Source organism: Drosophila suzukii, unplaced genomic scaffold (genome assembly GCF_043229965.1).
Source record: "Drosophila suzukii unplaced genomic scaffold, CBGP_Dsuzu_IsoJpt1.0 scf_6, whole genome shotgun sequence".
In the NCBI taxonomy this organism is placed as follows: Eukaryota; Metazoa; Arthropoda; class Insecta; order Diptera; family Drosophilidae; genus Drosophila; species Drosophila suzukii.
The window spans coordinates 363,890-385,100 of record NW_027255938.1 but is presented as its reverse complement, the minus strand read 5'-3'; the positions used below and the strand labels follow the sequence as shown (position 1 = coordinate 385,100).

The window sequence follows — 21,211 nt, the reverse complement described above, 5'->3', positions numbered from 1 at the left end:
ATTTGTGGGGAGTTAATAAACTCCTCACATTCCCCCCTTACTTCGGGAAACATTTAAAACTTGTTTCTACTCTCCGGCGTTTCCTTGCATATCCTAGCCTTCGAGTCCTTGTGATTCCCGCGGCGCTCCCTCGTTGCTCCCTCGATGCTCCCTCGACGCTCTTAACTCCCTTGAGTTTCTACAGCGCTGGTCATCCTCCTCGTAGCAACTTTAAATCTCCCGCGCCGCTATTTCCCGTGTTTCGACTGGGACATCGATACTCGTGGGCTATCGATCCCCAGCTCGCTGCTCATTGCTGCGTTCTACTCCTTTTATTGTTTCCTCCGCCTGGTCGTGCGTGATCGATGTTTCTGCGAATATCGATACCGATGGTGCGGCGTTGACACCTGCTCGGTGCGATATTTCCACCTTGGCCGATGTTTCCATTTTCGTGTGCCCATCGATCGCACTATCGTCCAATGCCAATCGATCGCCTATCGAGGCGCCCCCTTCCCTGGCTCATGGTGATTTTGCAACATTCTAGGTAAGTTTTCGCATTTCCTCACTCCTTTCTATTTCATCCTTCCTCTCTCCATACGACCTCTCTCGACTCTCGTCTCTCTCTCTCGCCCTTCAATCGTCCTCAGCCGGCTGAGCCTGGCTCCATGCTGGCAACACCTTAGAGCGGGTGCGGAGAGGACTTCGAATTTGCTTCGCCGCAGGTGAGTATTTTGGTGTCGTTTGGCTGCTTCCTGTATTAACCCAACGTGAATTTCAGGATGCCGGAGCTGCAATGTATGCCCCTTCCTTCTGGCCCCTGTTTCAGCCGCGTTTCCCGTCCTATGCCGGCTTTCAAACTCCGTTTTGTTTCTTTTATTCAACTTTATTTGGCCGCTCCTCGAACACTCTCGTGCCCGCCAGCCCCAAACGGACGCGGAACGCGCGCCCCTCTCTCCATACGCGCACGCTGCGCCTGCCGCCCAGGATGCGAGCCTCCTTCACCGCCGGTGCCTCCGCGATCCCTTCGGGCCACTCGTGCTCCGATCTATCGCCATCGCCGGCTTTCCAGCGCCGACACCGTCCGCGACAATTTCGGCCGTGCCACCACCTCGGACACTTCGGGCGCCGAGTGCTGCCGCTTGAGCGGAGGTCGGCCGCCTTCCACGGGCTCAGGCCACACCCAGGTTCCTCGCTCCAGCGGCTCATCTGGCTCCGCGGTTACCGTCGCGCTTCCTGTTGGCCTTGGCGTCGATGGCCCTGTCCTTGGCGTCGTCGGTGGGGCCCAATGCTCCGGTCTGCCGCGGGTCCTGGGATCCAGCGGGCTCACCCGGGGATCACTCTCTTCCCAGATTCGGGGCTCCTCCGTTGCCGCCGTCTCCTCTGCGGGTCCCTCCGGCCAGGTCCAGACAACTGCCTGCTGCCGCCACCTTACCCCTTCGGCCGCGAACGTCCGGGTGCTGTGGCTCACATGGGCCGCCGGTATGTCCGCCCGGATGTGTTGCTGCTTCGGCGGATCGGTCTCGTGCTGCCGGCGTCTCTCGCGTGGCGCTGCTGCTGCGGTGGTGGCTGCTGCTGCGGTGGTGGCTGCTGCTGCGGTGGTGGCTGCTCGCGTTCGAGTTGCGGCTGCGGTGGTGGCTGCTCGCGTTCGAGCTGCTGCCGCTGTGGTGGCTCCTGCTGCGGTGGTGGTTGCTCGCGTTCGAGCTGCTGCCGCTGTAGTGGCTGCTGCTGCGTTGGTGGCTGCTCGAACCTCGGCGTGGGTGGGCGTGCTGGCGTCCACTGCGGTGACCCCTCGTACCGCGGTGTGGGCGGGATTTCGGGCAGCCACCGCGGAGGTGAGGACGCCCAGTCTTCTGCCACTTCTGGCGGCGGGATGCAAGGCTTGGGCGCATACCTTGGCGTGGGTGGGTACCCTGGGTTTTCCCACAGCTGCTGATCCACCTCCTCGGCCGCCCGCAGTTGGGCCTGCCACTCCGGCGACTCCTCCATCTCCTTTATTCGCCGCTCCTCGCTCCGCCTTCGCGCCTCGCACTTCCGTCGAAATTCCCACTTAGCCGCTACGACAGACTCGGCATGGCTACTGGGATCCAGCTGGTCGTGGGGCGGCGCGCCAGTCGGGATGCGGCCGTCGGCCCGGTTGACCGCTTTGCGAAGCCGCCATCACCGCTGCTCCAACCACGGGTCTTCTACCAACTCGACGTCGCTGTCGGGGACGCCCCGCACGGAGATCCGCCGCGAGGTTCGGGTAGGCCGGGTTGTCGACCATCCTTGCCCCGGGCTGGATCCTCCCTCCTCGTCACACGTGTGCTCATAAAGCTGTTCGATTTTGATTGTTCATCTGAAGCCTGGGCTCCCTTCAACGACACATCGGTTCCGAGCCTTCCTCTTTGGTCAATCCCGCTATTTCCTTCGGCCTCTCCTTCTTACTACCCAGATCTACGGTACAGCTCTCTGCTCTGTGCCGTCTTCCACCTTCCTTCGGCAGACTGTTAATGCGTGTTTTTCCCTTTCCTCCGATCAGTCCCAATCGAGACTTTGGACGCTCTGGTTTGCTCCCTTTGTGTTCTTAACGTACCCCTTTCGAATCCTTGGAGGCATCCTTGGAATTTGTTTGTAGTATCCTTTAGGAATCCTTGGCGGTATCCTTTGACTCTTTTCGTAGTATCCTTGGACTCCTTTCGTAGCATCCTCTGGGCATCCTCGGAGGCATCCTTGGACTCCTTGCGTAGTATCCTTTGGGCATCCTTGGAGGTATCCTTGTACTTTCAATGTTGTTTTGCGTCTGTTGTGTCTGCTTGCTGTAGCCGCTCGCTTGTGTTTTCCGTTAGTTGCTGTTTCAGCTCGCTTACGTGGATGGTCCGCTCTTTCTTTGTGTTTATGTGTCGTATTTCGCAGATTACTGGTGACGCAAAACCTATGACTTGGTAAGGTTCGTCGTATCTTGGGGCCAATTTTGCTGCGAAACCCTAGGCCGCTTTTGATAAGTGGTGTTCCTTGGCCCACACGACGTCACCCACCTTTGGCGTCCATTGCCTCCTCCTTAGGTTATAATGCCTAGCCTGGTCCTGGGATGCTTTCTCCAGGTTCCGCCTTACAATCTCGAAGATTTCTCTGAGTTTGTTTGCTTTCTCCTCCGGGGTCTCTGTCGGTCGTCCGGTCCCTACGGTTTCTCTGTCGTATAGGCCGCTCGGTAGTCTTGGTTCTCTGCCTTGGGTAATGAACGACGGTGTGTAACCTGTGGATTCTGAAACGCTCGTGTTTACTGCCAGCATGATTTCCGGCCATTTTTCGTCCCAGTCTCTTTGGTTCTGCCCTGCGAACTGCGCATTGTTTTCACCGTCCTATTGGCTCTCTCAGTTGGGTTCTCCTGTGGGGTGTATGGAGCTGTGAACTGTTGCTTGGCTACCATTTCGACCAGAAAACTCTTGAAAATTTTTCTGGCAAACTGAACTCCGTTGTCCGATATGACTATTTTGGGGACTTCATACCTCACGATTATGCGTTCTTTAAAAGCTTTCTTTAGGAATTCGGCCGTCGCGCTTCGCAGCGGCAAAAATTCAGTCCACTTGGAGAACCGGTCTATCAATACCAGCAGCATTTGGTTGCCATGCTTCGAACGCGGCAGGGGTCCGACGAAGTCCGCACATACCGTAGCCCATGGTTCCTCTGGCACCTGCGTTAGCATTTTCCCAGCTATTTGCATCTGATTCGGCTTGAATCTCATGTCTCGCATCCTCGAACGTGGCCTCGGGCGTCTCTGTGCATTCCTGGCCAGTAGTACCGGGCCGCCAGACGTGCTTTTGTCTTTCGGCTTCCTACACGGCCAGCCGCCGGTGAGTCGTGGATCTCCTTCAGCACCGTTTCCCGTAGAGCTTTCGGAACGCACATCTTCCATGTTGCGACATCTTCGCTGCCCGCTCTATGAGGTATATTCCTGTACAGGGTGTTACCTTCCATCACGTAGTCCGGATACTTTTGCGGCTGGGTCCTTATCTTTTCGCGCATTTCCAGAATCCAGCTGCATGCTGCAGAAGCTTACGCCGCCGACGTCTCCGTGATCCCTCGAAGCGTTTCCGGCAGTGGCTGCCTTGACAAAGCGTCTGCCACCACGTTGAGTTGTCCTTTCCTGTACGCTATTTCGAAGTCATACTGCTGCAACTCCAGGGCCCATCTGTCGATCCTCCCTGAAGGGCTTTCTATTCTGTTGAGCCACTTCAGCGCCATGTGGTCGCTTACTTCTTTAAAGTGGTAACCTTCCAGACACGGCTTGAGCTTTCGGATCGCCCAGACGATTGCCAAGCACTCCTTCTCGGTCGTTGAGTAATTCTTCTCAGCGCCGTTGAGCGTTCGGCTTGAGTAAGAGATTACCTTTTCGCCTCGTTCAGTTTCCTGGGTGAAGATTGCCCCGATGCCGTAGTCGCTCGCGTCAATTTGCAAGATGAATGGTTTGTCGAAATCCGGGCATGTCAGTACGGGGTCTGCGACAAGTCTTGCCTTCACCTCTTCGAACGCCGTCTGATGATCCTTTGTCCACACCCACTTATTGCCCTTGCGTAGCAGATCGTTGAGAGGTTTGACTAATTTTGCGAAGTGAGGTACAAACCGGCGGTACCATGATGCTACGCCCAGGTACTTTTGGAGCTTTCTTACTGTCGATGGTGGTTCTAGTTCGGCGATGGCTGCTACCTTTTCGGGATCCGTGCCTATTTCTTCGCTAGTCACTATATAGATTTGCCTCCTTTAGCCGTCGGAACACTTCCTTTAGGTTGGCCTTGTGTGGGATTTGCCAGTACCCATCCTTTAGGTCCAAGCTGCTGATGTACCGTGCTTCCCTCAGTTGGTCGAGAATATAATTTATTCGGGGCACCGGGTAGGCATCCTTTATAGACTTGACGTTGATTTACCTAAAGTCGACGCATAGTCTCCATTTGCCCGTCTTTTTTTAACCATCACGATGGGGGAACTGTATGAGCTTGTTGAGTGTTCTACGTATCCCATTTGGAGAAGCTCGTCCACCTTAGCATTGATCTCCCCTTAAACTTTCGGATTCTTGGGGTAGTATCGCTGCTTTATTGGTTTGTCGTCTTTCATCGTGATCTGATGCTCTGCCATGTCTGACGCTCCCTTCATGCTGCTGAAACCCGCTAGCTCTGCCTCCAGGAATTTCGTCGTGTCGTCATCTTCGCTTGCCCGTTGTACGACTGCCACCGATAGCTTCTCCTCGAGAATTCCTGGCACTTAATCTGGGTACCGGCTTGTGTTAGAAAGTTCCATCCCAACACCAATGAATCCACTACCCCTGGTAGTATCAGCAGGCTCATGCTCCGTCGCTTGTTCCCGAACGCGATTTCCACCTGCAGCTGCCCATCGATTCCGCCACATCTTCCGTCTGCCAACCTAACTTGCCGTCGTATCCTCGTAATCTTTCCGAGGGGCCTTATATGTGCCCCCACCAATCGTCATTGCTGCGGACAACTGCTGCTCCTCCTCGATCAGCTTTCCTGTTAGTTTGGAGAGTAGCATCTTGCGACCCCCGCTCGCCTCTCTGCGGCTGAGATCGCTGGGCATTTCCCGCCTGCTGGCAGCATTCGACGCTCCTGACGCCAACTCTCCCGCACACCCAGCAGAACAACAGGCGTTGGTGCCGACATCCCCGCGCCCAGTGTCCATGACCGCCGCTCTTTCGGCAGGCCTCCTGGGGGTCTGTGATGTGGCCTCCAAACATTGTTTGCTGGCTGCATCTGTTGCTGCTATGGTGGTGTCCATTGGCCTCCGCGTGGTACTCCTGTTGCCTGCTGCCGTGGTCCTAGGTTAGGTGGCGACCATTGGTCGATTCCCCGTGTCTCCTGGATTCCTGTCTCTTCGCATCTTCTGCATGTTACCTGCGCTGGCGATGCCGACTTGGTCTTTAAGAATTTGTTTTCCTGCGCGAACGCTTCCCGCTCCTTTTCGAGTTCTTCATACTCGTCTGCTAATATCATCAGCGTGTCCACGTCTGACACTTTGTATGCCCTTAGGAAGATTCTTGATGATCCTTAGGGTCTCTTTAGCGGAATAATTAAGTGGCCTCACCATCGCCTGCACGTCGATCATGTAGTCTTTGAACGACTCGCTGAAGCCCTGCTTCCGTTGCCTGACCTGATCCGCCAGCCTGGTGAAGAAGTCTCTCGGTAGAAAGTATGTGTGGAAACTATCTATGAACTCCGCCCATGTTTTGCATTGTTTGTTGTTGGCGATAAACCACTTCAGAGCCCTTCCCTTCAGCAATTCAGGCATCGCTCGGGGAATCATGTCTAACTCCAAGCCGTATGTGTTGGCGGACCATTGCACCTGCTCCAGGAACTCGAACGGCTTTTCCGCCCCGTCGAACCTGAACGACCATTCGCGGACCTGTTTAGCGATCCTTGCATAGTCTGACTGACTGGGTCTCGAGATCAGCGCTGTTATTTTCCTGTCTAGGCTTGATCCTCTCCTGTTTGCCTCCTTTTGTAGGTTGTGAGGCTTGCCACTACGTTGTCCCCTTCGGCGTTCGTTAATGTGATGCTCGGGCCGGCTTTGTCGTGGTATGTAGCTTCCAAAACGGCCCAGATGTCAACGAGTTGTGGGTCATTATCCGTTTCTGAGTAATACTCGGATAATGCCTTTCTCATGTTTTCTAATCGGCCGTCCAGGGTGACATTAAGCCTCTGTGCGACATTGTCGAAGTCCTCCTTTTTAAGCCGGTAGATCCACTTCTTCTCCATTCTGTTTAAGTTGCTTTCACTGCTGGGACAATCACGTTGGGCGCAAGATGTAACGAACTGTTTTTTGTGGTCTGCTCGCTACGAGATTCGTGCGGCTAGCTCAGTATATTGTGTGTTCGTCCCACCAAATTTATATTAACGTGACCGCCCAGTAGCTCAGTGAGAAAGCACAGAATTCACGGGTTCCTATTGGGTTTATTGCGGGTGTATTATTACAAATGTCTTGGTAGCTTGGTTGGCCTTGACTCGTCGCTTGTGACCTTCGGTACTTCCGACGGTCCTGATTGACTCGACGACCTCTCGCCTTGATGACTCTGTGCTCCAGTCCTGTAGCTCCGTGAAGATCCTCGCAGCTCCCTGAAGATCCTTGCAACTCCCTGAAGATCCTCGCAGCTTCCTGAAGACGCTGCTCGCTGCTCGCTCCTTACGCGTGACTTGGTGACTGCTGGTAGCGACTCGGACTCGCGAGGGGGATCAGCCGTACGGGCTTAGGGAAGCGTCACCGTTCTCAGACTAGGGTGAACAGAAGCTGCGCTCTCCAGGATCGCTCCTTTCGACACACCGCCGCCTGTCCCTTGCTCTGTCCCGGATGGTCCCACTGGGTTTCTGCTCAGCCCGCGCGGACAGTCAAGGCGGAACGCCAAAAAGCTGCCTCGCACTTTACTTCGCTTCCACGCCTAGTGTAAACGAACGTTCCACCCTAACCTCACCCTTTTGCTTTTGGTCCGGGACGTTTCCGCGTGGCTTTTGGTACTCGGGGTTCGGGAACGCCGCTCCGGGACCTCGAATCCGCAGGGCTCTCCTGGACAATTCCACTCGAGACCGTACCGATCGACCGCTCTCCCTTCTGGCTTGTTATATTTGGGGTTCGGGCACGCCGCTCCGGGACCTCGCAAGTCGAATCTGTAGGGCTCTCCTGGAAAATTCCACTCGAGACCGTACCGATCGACCGCTCTCCCTTCTGGCTTGTTATACTCTCTCCAGGCGTAACGCCAGGACTTTGTGGATAAGGTTAATCTACCGCCTTGACCTAGCCGTGTGATGCAATCTGGACCTCAGCTACCTGCGTCTCAATTCGGATATTCCTGGTATACCAATCCCGACCGTCTCGACGTAGCAATCTTGCTCCTCGTAGGCTCCCACTGCGCTGCTTCTCTGGCGACTCGACTTGCTGTTGCTCCCTTGTAGATAATCTGGTTGTTTGATTGTTCACTTTGGTATCTGAGTGATCTTGACGGTTTGACTCCTTGTGATCGACTGATCCAGCTGCCAGCGCTCTGCGGCCTTATATAGGGTCTCCAGGAACCGTTATTTCCCTTTTTGCGCACGGCCCGCTGGATCTCTCCACCCCGGGTCCAAGTTCCGTGACTCCTGGTTGACCCACTTGTCCTTCACGTACCGCTTCCAATCGATGCTCCGCCCACTGCTGCCATCCCGCTGATTCCCGTGATGCTTGTTGCACGCCTGTGTGCCGCTCCACTGCCGAGATGTGGCACTTCCTCTCCCGTTCCGAAGTTCACAGGAGAGTCCAAAGTCCGGTGGAGTTCCGTTATCCTGTTTTTGCACACGGCACTCTTGCCTTGCCCGCGAAGTCTCCATACTCTCTCGATTTCCATGCTTGGTCTCCAAACTCTCTCGCTCTCCATCCTTGGTCTCCACACTCTCTCGCTCTCCATCCTCGGTCTCCAAACTCTCTCGTTCTCCATCCAAGTTTTCAAACTCTCTTCGCCGCGCCGTTACTACGCGAATTCGCCGCGTATCTGGTAAGCGGCCGGCCATCTGTTGCTGCTTCTACTTATGGGGAGTTATTTAACTCCTCACAAAGGGGTATACTAGATACGTCGGAAAGTATGTAACAGGTAGAAGGAAGCGTTTCGGATCCTATAAAGTATATGTACACAGAGAAAACAAGGAAGAACGCTATAGTCGATACCTCGACTATCAGATACGCGTTACTCAGCTAATAGGACCAAAGGGAAATGGAGATATGCAAGCAGCAAAGCGAGATTGAAATGCGCCACCTGCCGGCGGTCGACAGATTTAAGCGTTATGGGCGTTAAAGTGGGCGTGGCAAACTTTTTTTTGGATCAATCTAGAGAGGTATTGACGAGACCAATACATTTCAGTTAAAATTTTTATTCTAGCATCAAAACTGGAGGAGTCACAGTTTTGGGCGGTTTGTGGGAGTTAGAGTAGGCGTGGCACTTTGCTGAAACAAACTTGCGCTGCGCAGGAATCTCAGGAATCTGCATACCTATTCCCAGTATTGTAGCTTGTATAGTTTCCGAGATCTCAGCGTTCATACGGACAGACGGACAGACGGACGGAAGGACAGACGGACAGACGGACAGACGGACATGGCTAGATCGACTCGGCTAGTGATCCTGATCAAGAATATATATACTTTATGGGGTCGGAAACGCTTCCTTCTGCCTGTTACATACTTTCCGACGAATCTAGTATACCCATTTACTCTACGAGTAACGGGTATAAATATGGCGATCTTAAATCAAGTTATTGTATACTCAATTTGAGGATGTACTGAATTTAAGTACAGCATTTATGGAAAAAACTCGTATTGAGAAATATTGGACTCATTTTAAGAAAAAAAACTTCAATTGGTCTCAAAATTCTCAATTTTAGGAAATGTGCTCTTCAATTTCCAACTTAAGAATAAATATTCTCATATTGAGTAACCGAAAAACTCAAAAAAGAATTGGATATTCTCATAATGAGATCTAGATTACTGTTCGTGCCCAAAGATGCTCAACATGACCACACCTAACAAATCAAGCAATAGCCAAGTTGGGAACAGTACCAGGCGCTCAGTAGCTCCCACTGCATGTGAGAATTGCTGATCAGCATATTATATGTCTCACAAACTCACCGCCTCACCGACTCAACGGCACACTGACCCGCCAATGCAGTCAGCACATTTTGCAGTGTCTGCCAAGCCAAAGACACAAACTGCTACCATAATCAAAACTCCCTGACCTACCTACCTTCGTTAGAATGTAGCTTACTTCACTAATCATTACACTAAACTTCAGTGTTCCAAGTAGTATATAAACATGTACCAAATAAAGAATAACTCAGTTATCAACGCATCTCTTAACTCCGCGGTTCTACTTCCTACCCCTGGGAATAGGGCTCGTATTAGACTATCTCTACTGGCAGCTAACCTACGTTAGCTCAACCTCTGCGCAGTTCCGCATCGCCTGTGGTCCGGCATCGCAGTAACCATCGTTAACATTGCCGCGACGCGATCGTCCTGCCAGTAAAGCGTCCCCGTGCCAGCGTCAAGTGCTCATACCCCCTTGTCCCGCGGTGTGACCCGGAAGTGTCTACTTCGGTTAGGCACAAACAATTACTTCTTTCTCAGGTCGGCTAACGAGACGAGAGATGAGCGGCATTTAATATTGCCAAAGCGTGTACATCAATATGTATTTATGCCTAGTTTTGTTAGTTTCTATGTACATTGTACATGCATACATTCACATATAATTTTTAAAACGCTTTTTAAATGTACATTTAATAACATTCCAAGTTTATTATTTCATGCTTATATATGCATATACAAGTAGTTTCCGATATATCCGCGTTAGAGTGGGCGTGGCACCCTGCAGAAACAAACATGCGCTGCGCAAGAAGCTCAGGAATCTTCATGCCAAATCCCAGTGTCTAGCTCTTATAGTTTCCGAGATCTCAGCGTTCATACGGACAGAAGGACATGGCTAGATCGACTCGACTAGTGATCCTGATCAAGAATATATATACTTTATGGGGTCGGAAACGCTTCCTTCTGCCTGTTACATACTTTCCGACGAATTTAGTATACCCTTTTACTCTACGAGTAACGGGTATAATAATATGTATGTATATATATATATCTGTATTACAAAATAAAATGAAAAAAAAAGTATTTTACCCATTTGTCGGGGAATGGGTGGAGCGGGTTTAAGTACAAAAGTTCTTCATTTGAGAATTTAGAAGTTCACTATAAAGAACTTGTTTCTCATTTTGAGCGCTGGAAATTTCTCAGTATAAGAAAAGAAGATACTCGTTTCTTAAATTCAAGATAAATTATTTCTTAAAATGAGTGCTGCTTGTACTCATATCGAGGAAAAATGTTCAAAAAAGAGCACAAATGTACTCAATTGAAGTAAAAATTTTAGAGAAACTTGTACTGAAAAATTCTCAACTTGAGTGCAAATTACTTGAATAATTCTCACTGTGTATGTATTCTTGATCATGAAAGCCATGTCCGTATGAACGCTGTGATCTCGGAAACTATAAAGGCTGTAACACTGGGATTAGGCAGCGCAACTTTGTTTCGTCAGTGTGCCACGCCCACTCTACTTTTAAAAAATTCTTGGTGAAGTTAAAATATCTTCAAGGCTTGATTTAGAATTTGATTGACATCTCAGATACTTTCCCCGTTACTAATGCCTAAAAAAGAAAACATTTAAATATCGTAACATTCATCTTGTCATCTTGTGGCATATCGCACACAACAATATTAAATAGCATTTCTGTTTTATTTGTATTTAATTTTCAGTGATTTCGTTACACTTATTGGAATGAAGTGACGCAAATATTTTTCGCTGTGTATTGAATCAAATAAAAACACTTCTTGACAAGGTAAAAATATAGTGACGATCGCACCTTCAGCAAAAAAAAGTTCTAAAATCAACATTTGAGACTAAAATGTATTATGCAATCTACAAAAAAAAATATATTGAATAAACATATTGAATAGCAGCGTGTTAAATGTAAACAAATTAAGAAATTGTATTTATTTATTATATTATTCCACTGTAAAGGTTGGGACTTCGCATGTGGAGCGCATATTTAAAGATTTTTTCACAGTGTAAGCTGTGGTTTTAATTTCTTATAGTAAACTGTTTAACCTCGTCTTAAATTTCCAGGACCTTCAAATAGAATTTGGATACGCACAAAAAAAAGTAAGTGCGCTGTTAATGTTCGATGTTCTAAAATGTGGGCGTTTTTGTTGATTATTAACTTTGAAACGACACTTTTTACAATATTGTGTCGCATGTCAAAAGTTAAGATATCTCAAGGGCTATACACCTTAAAATGTAAGTGGAAATCGCTTGAGCCGTTTCTGAGAAGTCAGAAAATCTGAAAAAATCTGTATTTACAAAGAACGTTTGCCCATAATTTTTTAAACGGTGGTATTTAGACAAATCATGGTAGAAAAGCGTACAAAGCATTTCAAAATACCTTTCTAACAACATATAGCACAAGCCTGTATCTTTAGTAGTTTACGAGTGACGGGTGTGCAAAATTTAGCTATTTATAGCTGTTTTCTCGCCAAACTGGATAATTTTCCCAAAAGTTGTAGAAGTAAAGTTTCTTTTATTAAGCTGTTTAACATCATCTTAAGTTTCCAGGACATTCAGGTAGGGTTTGGATACACAAAAGTTCAATGCTTAGGCAGTGTAAGATATTTTAAGCTGGTAAATGTGGACGTTTTTGTTGATTAATAACTTTCACACGAGACATTTTATAACAATGTGTCGTTTATCAAAAGTTGAGGAATCTCCTGGGCTATACAACTTAAAATTTAATTTAAAATCTTTAGAGCCGTTTTTGAAAAATCAGAAAAAAAGCTAAAAAATCCAAACAAAACAAACTTTGCCCCAAAATTTTAAAACGGTGGTATTAAGACAAATTATGTTAGAAAGGCGTACAAAGTACTTTAAAATAACTTTCTAACGACATATAGCACAAGCCTGTAGCTTTAGTAGTTCACAAGTTACGGGTGTACAAAATTTAGCCATTTATAGCTGTTTTCATGCCTAACTGGCTAGTTATCCCAAAAGTGGTAGAATTAATGTTTCTAATATTGAGCTGTTTAATGTCGTCTAGAATAGGACTCTTAAGTAACGTTTTGGGACAAACAAAATAAAATTTTCATTTTGAGAAGTGCCCCGACATTAAACCCAATACGCAGGCCTACGGATACTTGTCAGCGAGCGGCAAAGGTCTGGTGAGATAAATTCCGGGATGACGCCTTACGCGTACTCATCTCAGGACTTCAGCGCAGCCTCACAGACGTGCTATTCTCGGCAAAGCCGAAAGACATGCCGTCAGCGCTCGCTCTGGCGCAAGAGGTAGAATCTTTTCACGAAGGGTACACCTTTGTAACTTGTTTTGCAAGGAGCCAAGAGGATAGAGAGCGCAAGCAATTTCCGAAAGTGCAGGAACGGCAACAGGCCTCCACAAATTCCCAAGTAGGTGCTGGGCAGAACCCGCACTTCACTAAACCATACAAGGTGCAAGTATCGCTGTCCAAAATGTTACAACCATCCCGTTCCCCGGCTTACCGGAACGCGAAGCCGGCCGCATCTGGACGCTCAGACCCTCACAAAAGGCAAAGAGTTAACCACAATTCTCAGGGCGCAGATAGTTCTGACAACGCCGTCGCAGCCGTGCAGCGAAAAAAGTAGACGATGACGCCCTTTGCGAGTACGCTATGAATTTTTTAGGGGAAAATCTCTTCTACCCGTCATCAGACTAAGAGTAGCGGGGATCGACATGAGACTTCTAGTTCCGCGGCCAAAAATTTCATCCATTTAATTCATGGCGTGACCACAATCACAAAAAAATTTTTTGTGTCCATATTCAAATTAAAAGCCACCTTCTTCATCTTATTAGACCTAACCTCCTTTGACGCGATCATCGGCCTGGACTTATTAAAGCAAGCCGGCGTATCGCTTTGTCTGGCCTTTGGTCAACTCAAAGTGGGGACAAACGTATAGCAAATTGACTTTCATACAAGTCCTAATGTCACTTTCACTAATGTAGATTGCTCAGTCGCACCGCCCTTCGTAAAAAAGTGCTAGTCAAAAGAAGGAATGCCTTGCAGATCCGAACGAGGCTCTTCCTTTCAATACGTCTGTGGTCGCCACGATAAGGGGGATTATCGAAGAACCCATTTATACTGACTTCGTCGACGGCGAAATTCAGGAACTGCTTAAGAACAGCATTATCCCCCTACAATAACCCAATATGGGTCGTATATAAAAAGAGCACTGACAAATTGGGCAAGAGCAAGATGCGTCTGGTACTGGACTTATGCAAGCTAAACGAAAGGACGGTACACGACAGGTACCCCATGCCAAATATCTCATTGAAATTAGGTAACCTTGGCAAAGCCAAATTTTTAGAGCCCGAAAATGGTTTTGAGGTAAAGTCATGTCTAGGTCTGGCCAGCTATCAAAGACTGCATTAATAGTGAGACCCATTTCAAACATACTGAAAGGGGAAAATGGAAGTGTTAGTAGGCATAGATCTTAGAACATTGAGGTGCAATTTTCCGAAGCGCAGGAACGGGCCTTTGAAACTGCATGCATCGATTAGTCTGGCGCGCGAATTTTTTACAAGCCCGGCAAAGACATTCTCGTTGCGGATGCACTCTCAAGACAAAAACTCAATGTTGTTAGAAATTAAGAGTCAGAATCGTGCGCAGCCACGATACACAGAGAGCTCTCCCTGACCCTGACGGACAAGCCGCTGAATTGCTTTCAGAAGCAATTAGTTCTTGACGGGGCGCGCTCCTCATTGAACGCAGTTTTATACTGTTTGGAAACAAGATGTGTCTTAATTAGCTTCTCGTGCAAAAAATCATTGCTTAAAGACATTTCGGACATTATCGTTCCTAAAGGCGTTAACGCCATCCATTGCGATCTACACACGTTGGCCATGGTACAGGACAAACTAGTTCGACAATTTCCAGCCACAACATTTTCCTGGGCCAATCTGTGGGCCCTGTTATGTTCGGTTGTGAGAATTTTTCGCCTCTCAGCGGCTGCAAAAGTGTCTGTTACTTGATTTTTACAGCCGCTGAGAAGAAACTTTTTGCATAAAAAAATTTAAGTTTTCAAGTCGAGGATAAAAGTTTAAAAAATAGATTTTCATAAAAATTCAACATTTTCAATAAGTACTGAATTGGTAAAGAAATGTATTGTATCATTCAAACGGCATTTAAATTACCTTTCCATTGTTTCCAAAGTTAGCAAGAAGTAAGTTCAAATTATGAGTATATTTAACTTTTGTTTTGTGAAAATACTTTTGACCACCCCTGTACATTACCAGTCACAACGGAAAAATTCTGTTTTTAATTCATTATAGTTTACATTTTTGTACTCTCTATACGTAAAAGAATTGATTTTGCTGTCAAAGGTCAAGTCGTATGTTTAAAAATATTAAGTCATGTCTGGAGTAGGATGGTACAGAAACCTGGTCATAATGTATGATTTTGCTAGGGTCATTGATAAGAAATAAGTCAAGTAATGTATCAGTCAATAATGTATGTACCCCCTACAAAAAATTTTGAAAATCAGTTCTTATCCAAAAACCTAAGTTTAAGAAATATTTTTACCTTAAATGCAAAAATTAAAGATAAGATTTATTTTTGTTTTTTATTTACATGTGTCAAATATAAAAGTCCTTTCGATGTAGCACCTTTGGTTACAAAGATATTGTACTGAAAATTGGTGTTAGATTATCCACCAAAAGTTTAAAATGGACAGAATTTATGTCCGGATTACCGAATTGGAAATGTGGGTTTTTAAAAATGAGCAACAAAAACTTTGTTTTGAAAACCCCTTCACAATTCAATCGGGCTTTCGGCTGATCAAGTTGGGCTTAGCAGATAAACCGATACAGATGTAGCTGAGTACACAACTCATTCTTGTGCCTCTTACAAAGTATGTAAATTAAACATTACTGTAATAATTAATAATTACTGTAATAAAGTAATTATTAGGTTTTTATACCCGTTACTCGTAGAGTAAAAGGGTATACTAGATTCGTCAGAAAGTATGTAACAGGCAGAAGGAAGCGTTTCCGACCTCATAAAGTATATATATTCTTGATCAGGATCACTAGCCGAGTCGATCTAGCCATGTCCGTCCGTCCGTCTGTCCGTCTGTCTGTCCGGATGATCGCTGAGATCTCGGAAACTATGGGAGCTAGGCTATTGAGATTTGGCGTGCAGATTCCTGAGCTTCTTACGCAGCACAAGTTTGTTTCAGTAGAGTGCCACGCCCACCCCAACGCCCATAAACCGCCCACAAACTTCAAGAAATCGTAAATATGAACGTGGATATCTCGGAAACTATCAAAGATAGAGAATTGGGATTTCAGATTTAGACTCCGTAGCCTTATACGCAGCGCAAGTTTGTTACGCGAATATGCCACGCCCACTCTAACGCCCACAAGCCGCGAAAACCTGTGACGCCCACAATTTTTATGCTAGATAAAAAGTTTTAACTGAAATGTATTGGTCTCGACAATACCTATCGATTGATCCAAAAAAATATTGCCACGCCCACTCTTACGCCCATAACGCTTAAATCTGTATACCGCCGGTAGGTGGCGTATTTTAATCTCGCTTTGGTACTTGCATATCTCTATTTAGCTGAGTAACGGGTATCTGATAGTCGAGGTACTCGACTTGAGCGTTCTTCCTTGTTTTCATTTCAAATTATTAAGTATTAATTGTTTGTTGATTTTTATAAAAAAATAACAAGTAAGTCTTGTTTTTCAACTTTTTTTTATCAAAATTGATAATCAGATGATTAAATTAAATAAAATTTTTATAATAAAAACAAGAGAATACGCCCATAGTCTATGGCCTCGACTAAAAGATACCCGTTACTCAGCTTAAGGGAGTTCGAGAGGGATGGAGATATGCTTAAAGAAACTCTGCCTTTTTCACTCACACGCCTAGTCAATAGCGCAACCTATCTTCTTATTCTATTGCGCCGTGGCGTATTAGTGAAAAGAGCTTATTTGCAGGTGGTGTGCAATATCGAATGAAATGCAAAATAGTGGTTATTATTGGGTTTAACTTTGTAATAAATGGTCCGATATCAATAATTTTTGGCAAGTAGATAGGTATTTATAATAAGAACAAACGCTCAGTTAAGTTTGTACAAAATATTAAAAATGTGGGCGCTAGACGGGTTTTAGTGTTGTAGTCGCTTGTGGACGTTAGAGTAGGCGTGACCTCCGGCTGATACCAACTTCCGCTGCTCAGGAAGCCCAGGAATCTACATGCCAAGTCTCAACACTCTAGCTCTCTTAGTTCTTGAGATCTCAGCGTTCACACGGAAAGACGGACAAGAATGTATATTATTTATATGGTCGGAAACGCCTCCTTCCACCTGTTTCATACTTTCCGACGAGTCTAGTATACCCTTTTATTCTACGAGTAACGGGTATAACAAGAGAATAGGCTACAGTCGATGGCCTGTTGTAGATGGTAAACAACCTTCGCCGGTCAAGGACCCGAAGAAGGATGAGGGTACCGGGGCTGCTGGAAATCTTAGATCCAACGGAAAGGGCCCCCTACACTTAGCGATGGAATTTATTGCCCTATTTTTGTGGTTTCTGGAAAATTGAGGGACAAAAGCATTTGATCTGACATCCTCAATCGCTTCCCATGAGCGATACCATTCTTCCAAAAAGGTGTTCATGTTTTTCCATGAGGGATTATCGGATTTGTTAGTTAATGATTGCTCCCATAGTGTTAGTGTGACCTTTTGCAACTTGGATGAGCAAAGAAATACGATCAGGCAGTAGTAAAGACCTGAGAATGATCAAGCGCAAGCAAACGCCTTTGAATGGTGCTTTGGTTTTATTTTAAAGTCTTGCCTAACTCGACACTTATGTATCACTGCCACCTGAACAGAATTTTTACTTGACTGTTGACGAGCAGGCCATTATTTTTAATGCGTTCCTTGAGCGCTCCCCATGCTGAACTGAAACCATCATTAGTAAGTGGAGATTTGGCTACAATCGCTTTAACTTCGCCAATGGTTTTAGCAGTTAAGTGAAATAATTTTTCAACTAATGAAACCGTGAACTGTTAACATATACTGTGTTTATGCAATGCCGAATTCACGCTTTCATTTCGCGATTTCAGCCGATTCGTGTGTGCATAAACGCCATTTCGCGAATTCGGCAACACACGAAAGTTGACTATGAATTCAACCTGAAAGCGTGAAATGGTCACAATTAAACTCCGGTAACTCTATATAATTATCGGAGTTGCCAGATCGATATAAATACTAAATACACCTTACTTTTAACAAATTATTTTTTAGTTCAGTGCCAATGGAAACTAGTTTTTATATTTTATTTTGATGGTAGAAGAAATGTTATACTGGCTTGCACACACTATATCTTTAATATTAGCTAGATTATTTCATGCAAATCGAAAAAATTTTCGGTTTAATTATCGCTAACAGCTTTTTCCACCGGTCCGCCATCTCTGTCAGTTGAGATTGATAAAATGCATGAATTCGGCCGCATCCCATAAACAGTAGCAAATTTTATTTCACGCCTTCAAAAAATCATGAAACCCTTAGCATAAACATAGTAATAAATAGCCGTGAAAAAATCACGAAAGGATGGCCAACGCAAGTAATCTCCATCGACCACCTCTGTGCCACGTCGTGGTAAACTGCAGCCTCTGACATCAACTCATGTCGTGGATTGGACAGTAAATACGCAGTGGAAGAAGAAATCCGAGCGATTTATTTTCACAGTTTCGATGCTAATCTTTCGTAAACTTCATAGCAGTTGTCATATCTGTTTTGCAAAAAATGACTTGTTGAAAAACTGCTGCTACTGCCTTATTTAAAGACTAACATGAAACACAAATAAAATTCTTTCTCGACCTTTTCCCATTTTCTGGTCTTTGACCCACGCATGTTGTTACCATCAACAACAGGCATAGTTATACCCGTTACTCGTAGAGTAAAAGGGTATACTAGATTCGTCGGAAAGTATGTAACAGGCAGAAGGAAGCGTTTCCGACCCCATAAAGTATATATATTCTTGATCAGGATCACTAGCCGAGTCGATCTAGCCATGTCCGTCCGTCCGTCTGTCCGTCTGTCTGTCCGGATGATCGCTGAGATCTCGGAAACTATGGGAGCTAGGCTATTGAGATTTGGCGTGCAGATTCCTGAGCTTCTTACGCAGCACAAGTTTGTTTCAGTAGAGTGCCACGCCCACCCCAACGCCCATAAACCGCCCACAAACTTCAAGAAATCGTAAATATGAACGTGGATATCTCGGAAACTATCAAAGATAGAGAATTGGGACTTCAGATTTAGACTCCGTAGCCTTATACGCAGCGCAAGTTTGTTACGCGAATATGCCACGCCCACTCTAACGCCCACAAACCGCGAAAACCTGTGACGCCCACAATTTTTATGCTAGATAAAAAATTTTAACTGAAATGTATTGGTCTCGACAATACCTATCGATTGATCCAAAAAAATATTGCCACGCCCACTCTTACGCCCATAACGCTTAAATCTGTATACCGCCGGTAGGTGGCGTATTTTAATCTCGCTTTGGTACTTGCATATCTCTATTTAGCTGAGTAACGGGTATCTGATAGTCGAGGTACTCGACTTGAGCGTTCTTCCTTGTTTTCATTTCAAATTATTAAGTATTAATTGTTTGTTGATTTTTATAAAAAAATAACAAGTAAGTCTTGTTTTTCAACTTTTTTTTATCAAAATTGATAATCAGATGATTAAATTAAATAAAATTTTTATAATAAAAACAAGAGAATACGCCCATAGTCTATGGCCTCGACTAAAAGATACCCGTTACTCAGCTTAAGGGAGTTCGAGAGGGATGGAGATATGCTTAAAGAAACTCTGCCTTTTTCACTCACACGCCTAGTCAATAGCGCAACCTATCTTCTTATTCTATTGCGCCGTGGCGTATTAGTGAAAAGAGCTTATTTGCAGGTGGTGTGCAATATCGAATGAAATGCAAAATAGTGGTTATTATTGGGTTTAACTTTGTAATAAATGGTCCGATATCAATAATTTTTGGCAAGTAGATAGGTATTTATAATAAGAACAAACGCTCAGTTAAGTTTGTACAAAATATTAAAAATGTGGGCGCTAGACGGGTTTTAGTGTTGTAGTCGCTTGTGGACGTTAGAGTAGGCGTGACCTCCGGCTGATACCAACTTCCGCTGCTCAGGAAGCCCAGGAATCTACATGCCAAGTCTCAACACTCTAGCTCTCTTAGTTCTTGAGATCTCAGCGTTCACACGGAAAGACGGACAAGAATGTATATTATTTATATGGTCGGAAACGCCTCCTTCCACCTGTTTCATACTTTCCGACGAGTCTAGTATACCCTTTTATTCTACGAGTAACGGGTATAACAAGAGAATAGGCTACAGTCGATGGCCTGTTGTAGATGGTAAACAACCTTCGCCGGTCAAGGACCCGAAGAAGGATGAGGGTACCGGGGCTGCTGGAAATCTTAGATCCAACGGAAAGGGCCCCCTACACTTAGCGATGGAATTTATTGCCCTATTTTTGTGGTTTCTGGAAAATTGAAGGACAAAAGCATTTGATCTGACATCCTCAATCGCTTCCCATGAGCGATACCATTCTTCCAAAAAAGTGTTCATGTTTTTCCATGAGGGATTATCGGATTTGTTAGTTAATGATTGCTCCCATAGTGTTAGTGTGACCTTTTGCAACTTGGATGAGCAAAGAAATACGATCAGGCAGTAGTAAAGACCTGAGAATGATCAAGCGCAAGCAAACGCCTTTGAATGGTGCTTTGGTTTTATTTTAAAGTCTTGCCTAACTCGACACTTATGTATCACTGCCACCTGAACAGAATTTTTACTTGACTGTTGACGAGCAGGCCATTATTTTTAATGCGTTCCTTGAGCGCTCCCCATGCTGAACTGAAACCATCATTAGTAAGTGGAGATTTGGCTACAATCGCTTTAACTTCGCCAATGGTTTTAGCAGTTAAGTGAAATAATTTTTCAACTAATGAAACCGTGAACTGTTAACATATACTGTGTTTATGCAATGCCGAATTCACGCTTTCATTTCGCGATTTCAGCCGATTCGTGTGTGCATAAACGCCATTTCGCGAATTCGGCAACACACGAAAGTTGACTATGAATTCAACCTGAAAGCGTGAAATGGTCACAATTAAACTCCGGTAACTCTATATAATTATCGGAGTTGCCAGATCGATATAAATACTAAATACACCTTACTTTTAACAAATTATTTTTTAGTTCAGTGCCAATGGAAACTAGTTTTTATATTTTATTTTGATGGTAGAAGAAATGTTATACTGGCTTGCACACACTATATCTTTAATATTAGCTAGATTATTTCATGCAAATCGAAAAAATTTTCGGTTTAATTATCGCTAACAGCTTTTTCCACCGGTCCGCCATCTCTGTCAGTTGAGATTGATAAAATGCATGAATTCGGCCGCATCCCATAAACAGTAGCAAATTTTATTTCACGCCTTCAAAAAATCATGAAACCCTTAGCATAAACATAGTAATAAATAGCCGTGAAAAAATCACGAAAGGATGGCCAACGCAAGTAATCTCCGTCGACCACCTCTGTGCTACGTCGTGGTAAACTGCAGCCTCTGACATCAAC

At 45.6% G+C, this 21,211-nt stretch overlaps 1 protein-coding gene across 1 annotated transcript; it reads right to left on the bottom strand.

Annotated features, from left to right (window-relative positions):
• Nucleotides 1–1,024: 1,024 nt before the first annotated feature.
• Nucleotides 1,025–3,700, bottom strand: LOC139355020 (protein CDV3 homolog). The gene is made up of 3 exons (XM_070999299.1): nt 3,626–3,700; nt 2,552–2,738; nt 1,025–1,716 (listed from the first exon to the last, which is right to left on the bottom strand). The coding sequence occupies exons 1-3, from the start codon at nt 3,698–3,700 to the stop codon at nt 1,025–1,027; spliced, it is 954 nt and encodes a 317-aa protein (XP_070855400.1).
• Nucleotides 3,701–21,211: the final 17,511 nt, after the last annotated feature.

Coding starts and splice junctions, on each gene's coding strand:
- LOC139355020 (XM_070999299.1), bottom strand. CDS start 3,700: ATGAGATTCAAGCCGAATCAGATGCAAATAGCTGGGAAAATGCTAACG. Junction 2,739..3,625: donor CAGAGGAACCATGGGCTACG/GTATGTGCGGAC, acceptor CAACATTGAAAG/TACAAGGATACCTCCAAGGA. Junction 1,717..2,551: donor CCTCCAAGGATTCGAAAGGG/GTACGTTAAGAA, acceptor AGGTTCGAGCAG/CCACCAACGCAGCAGCAGCC.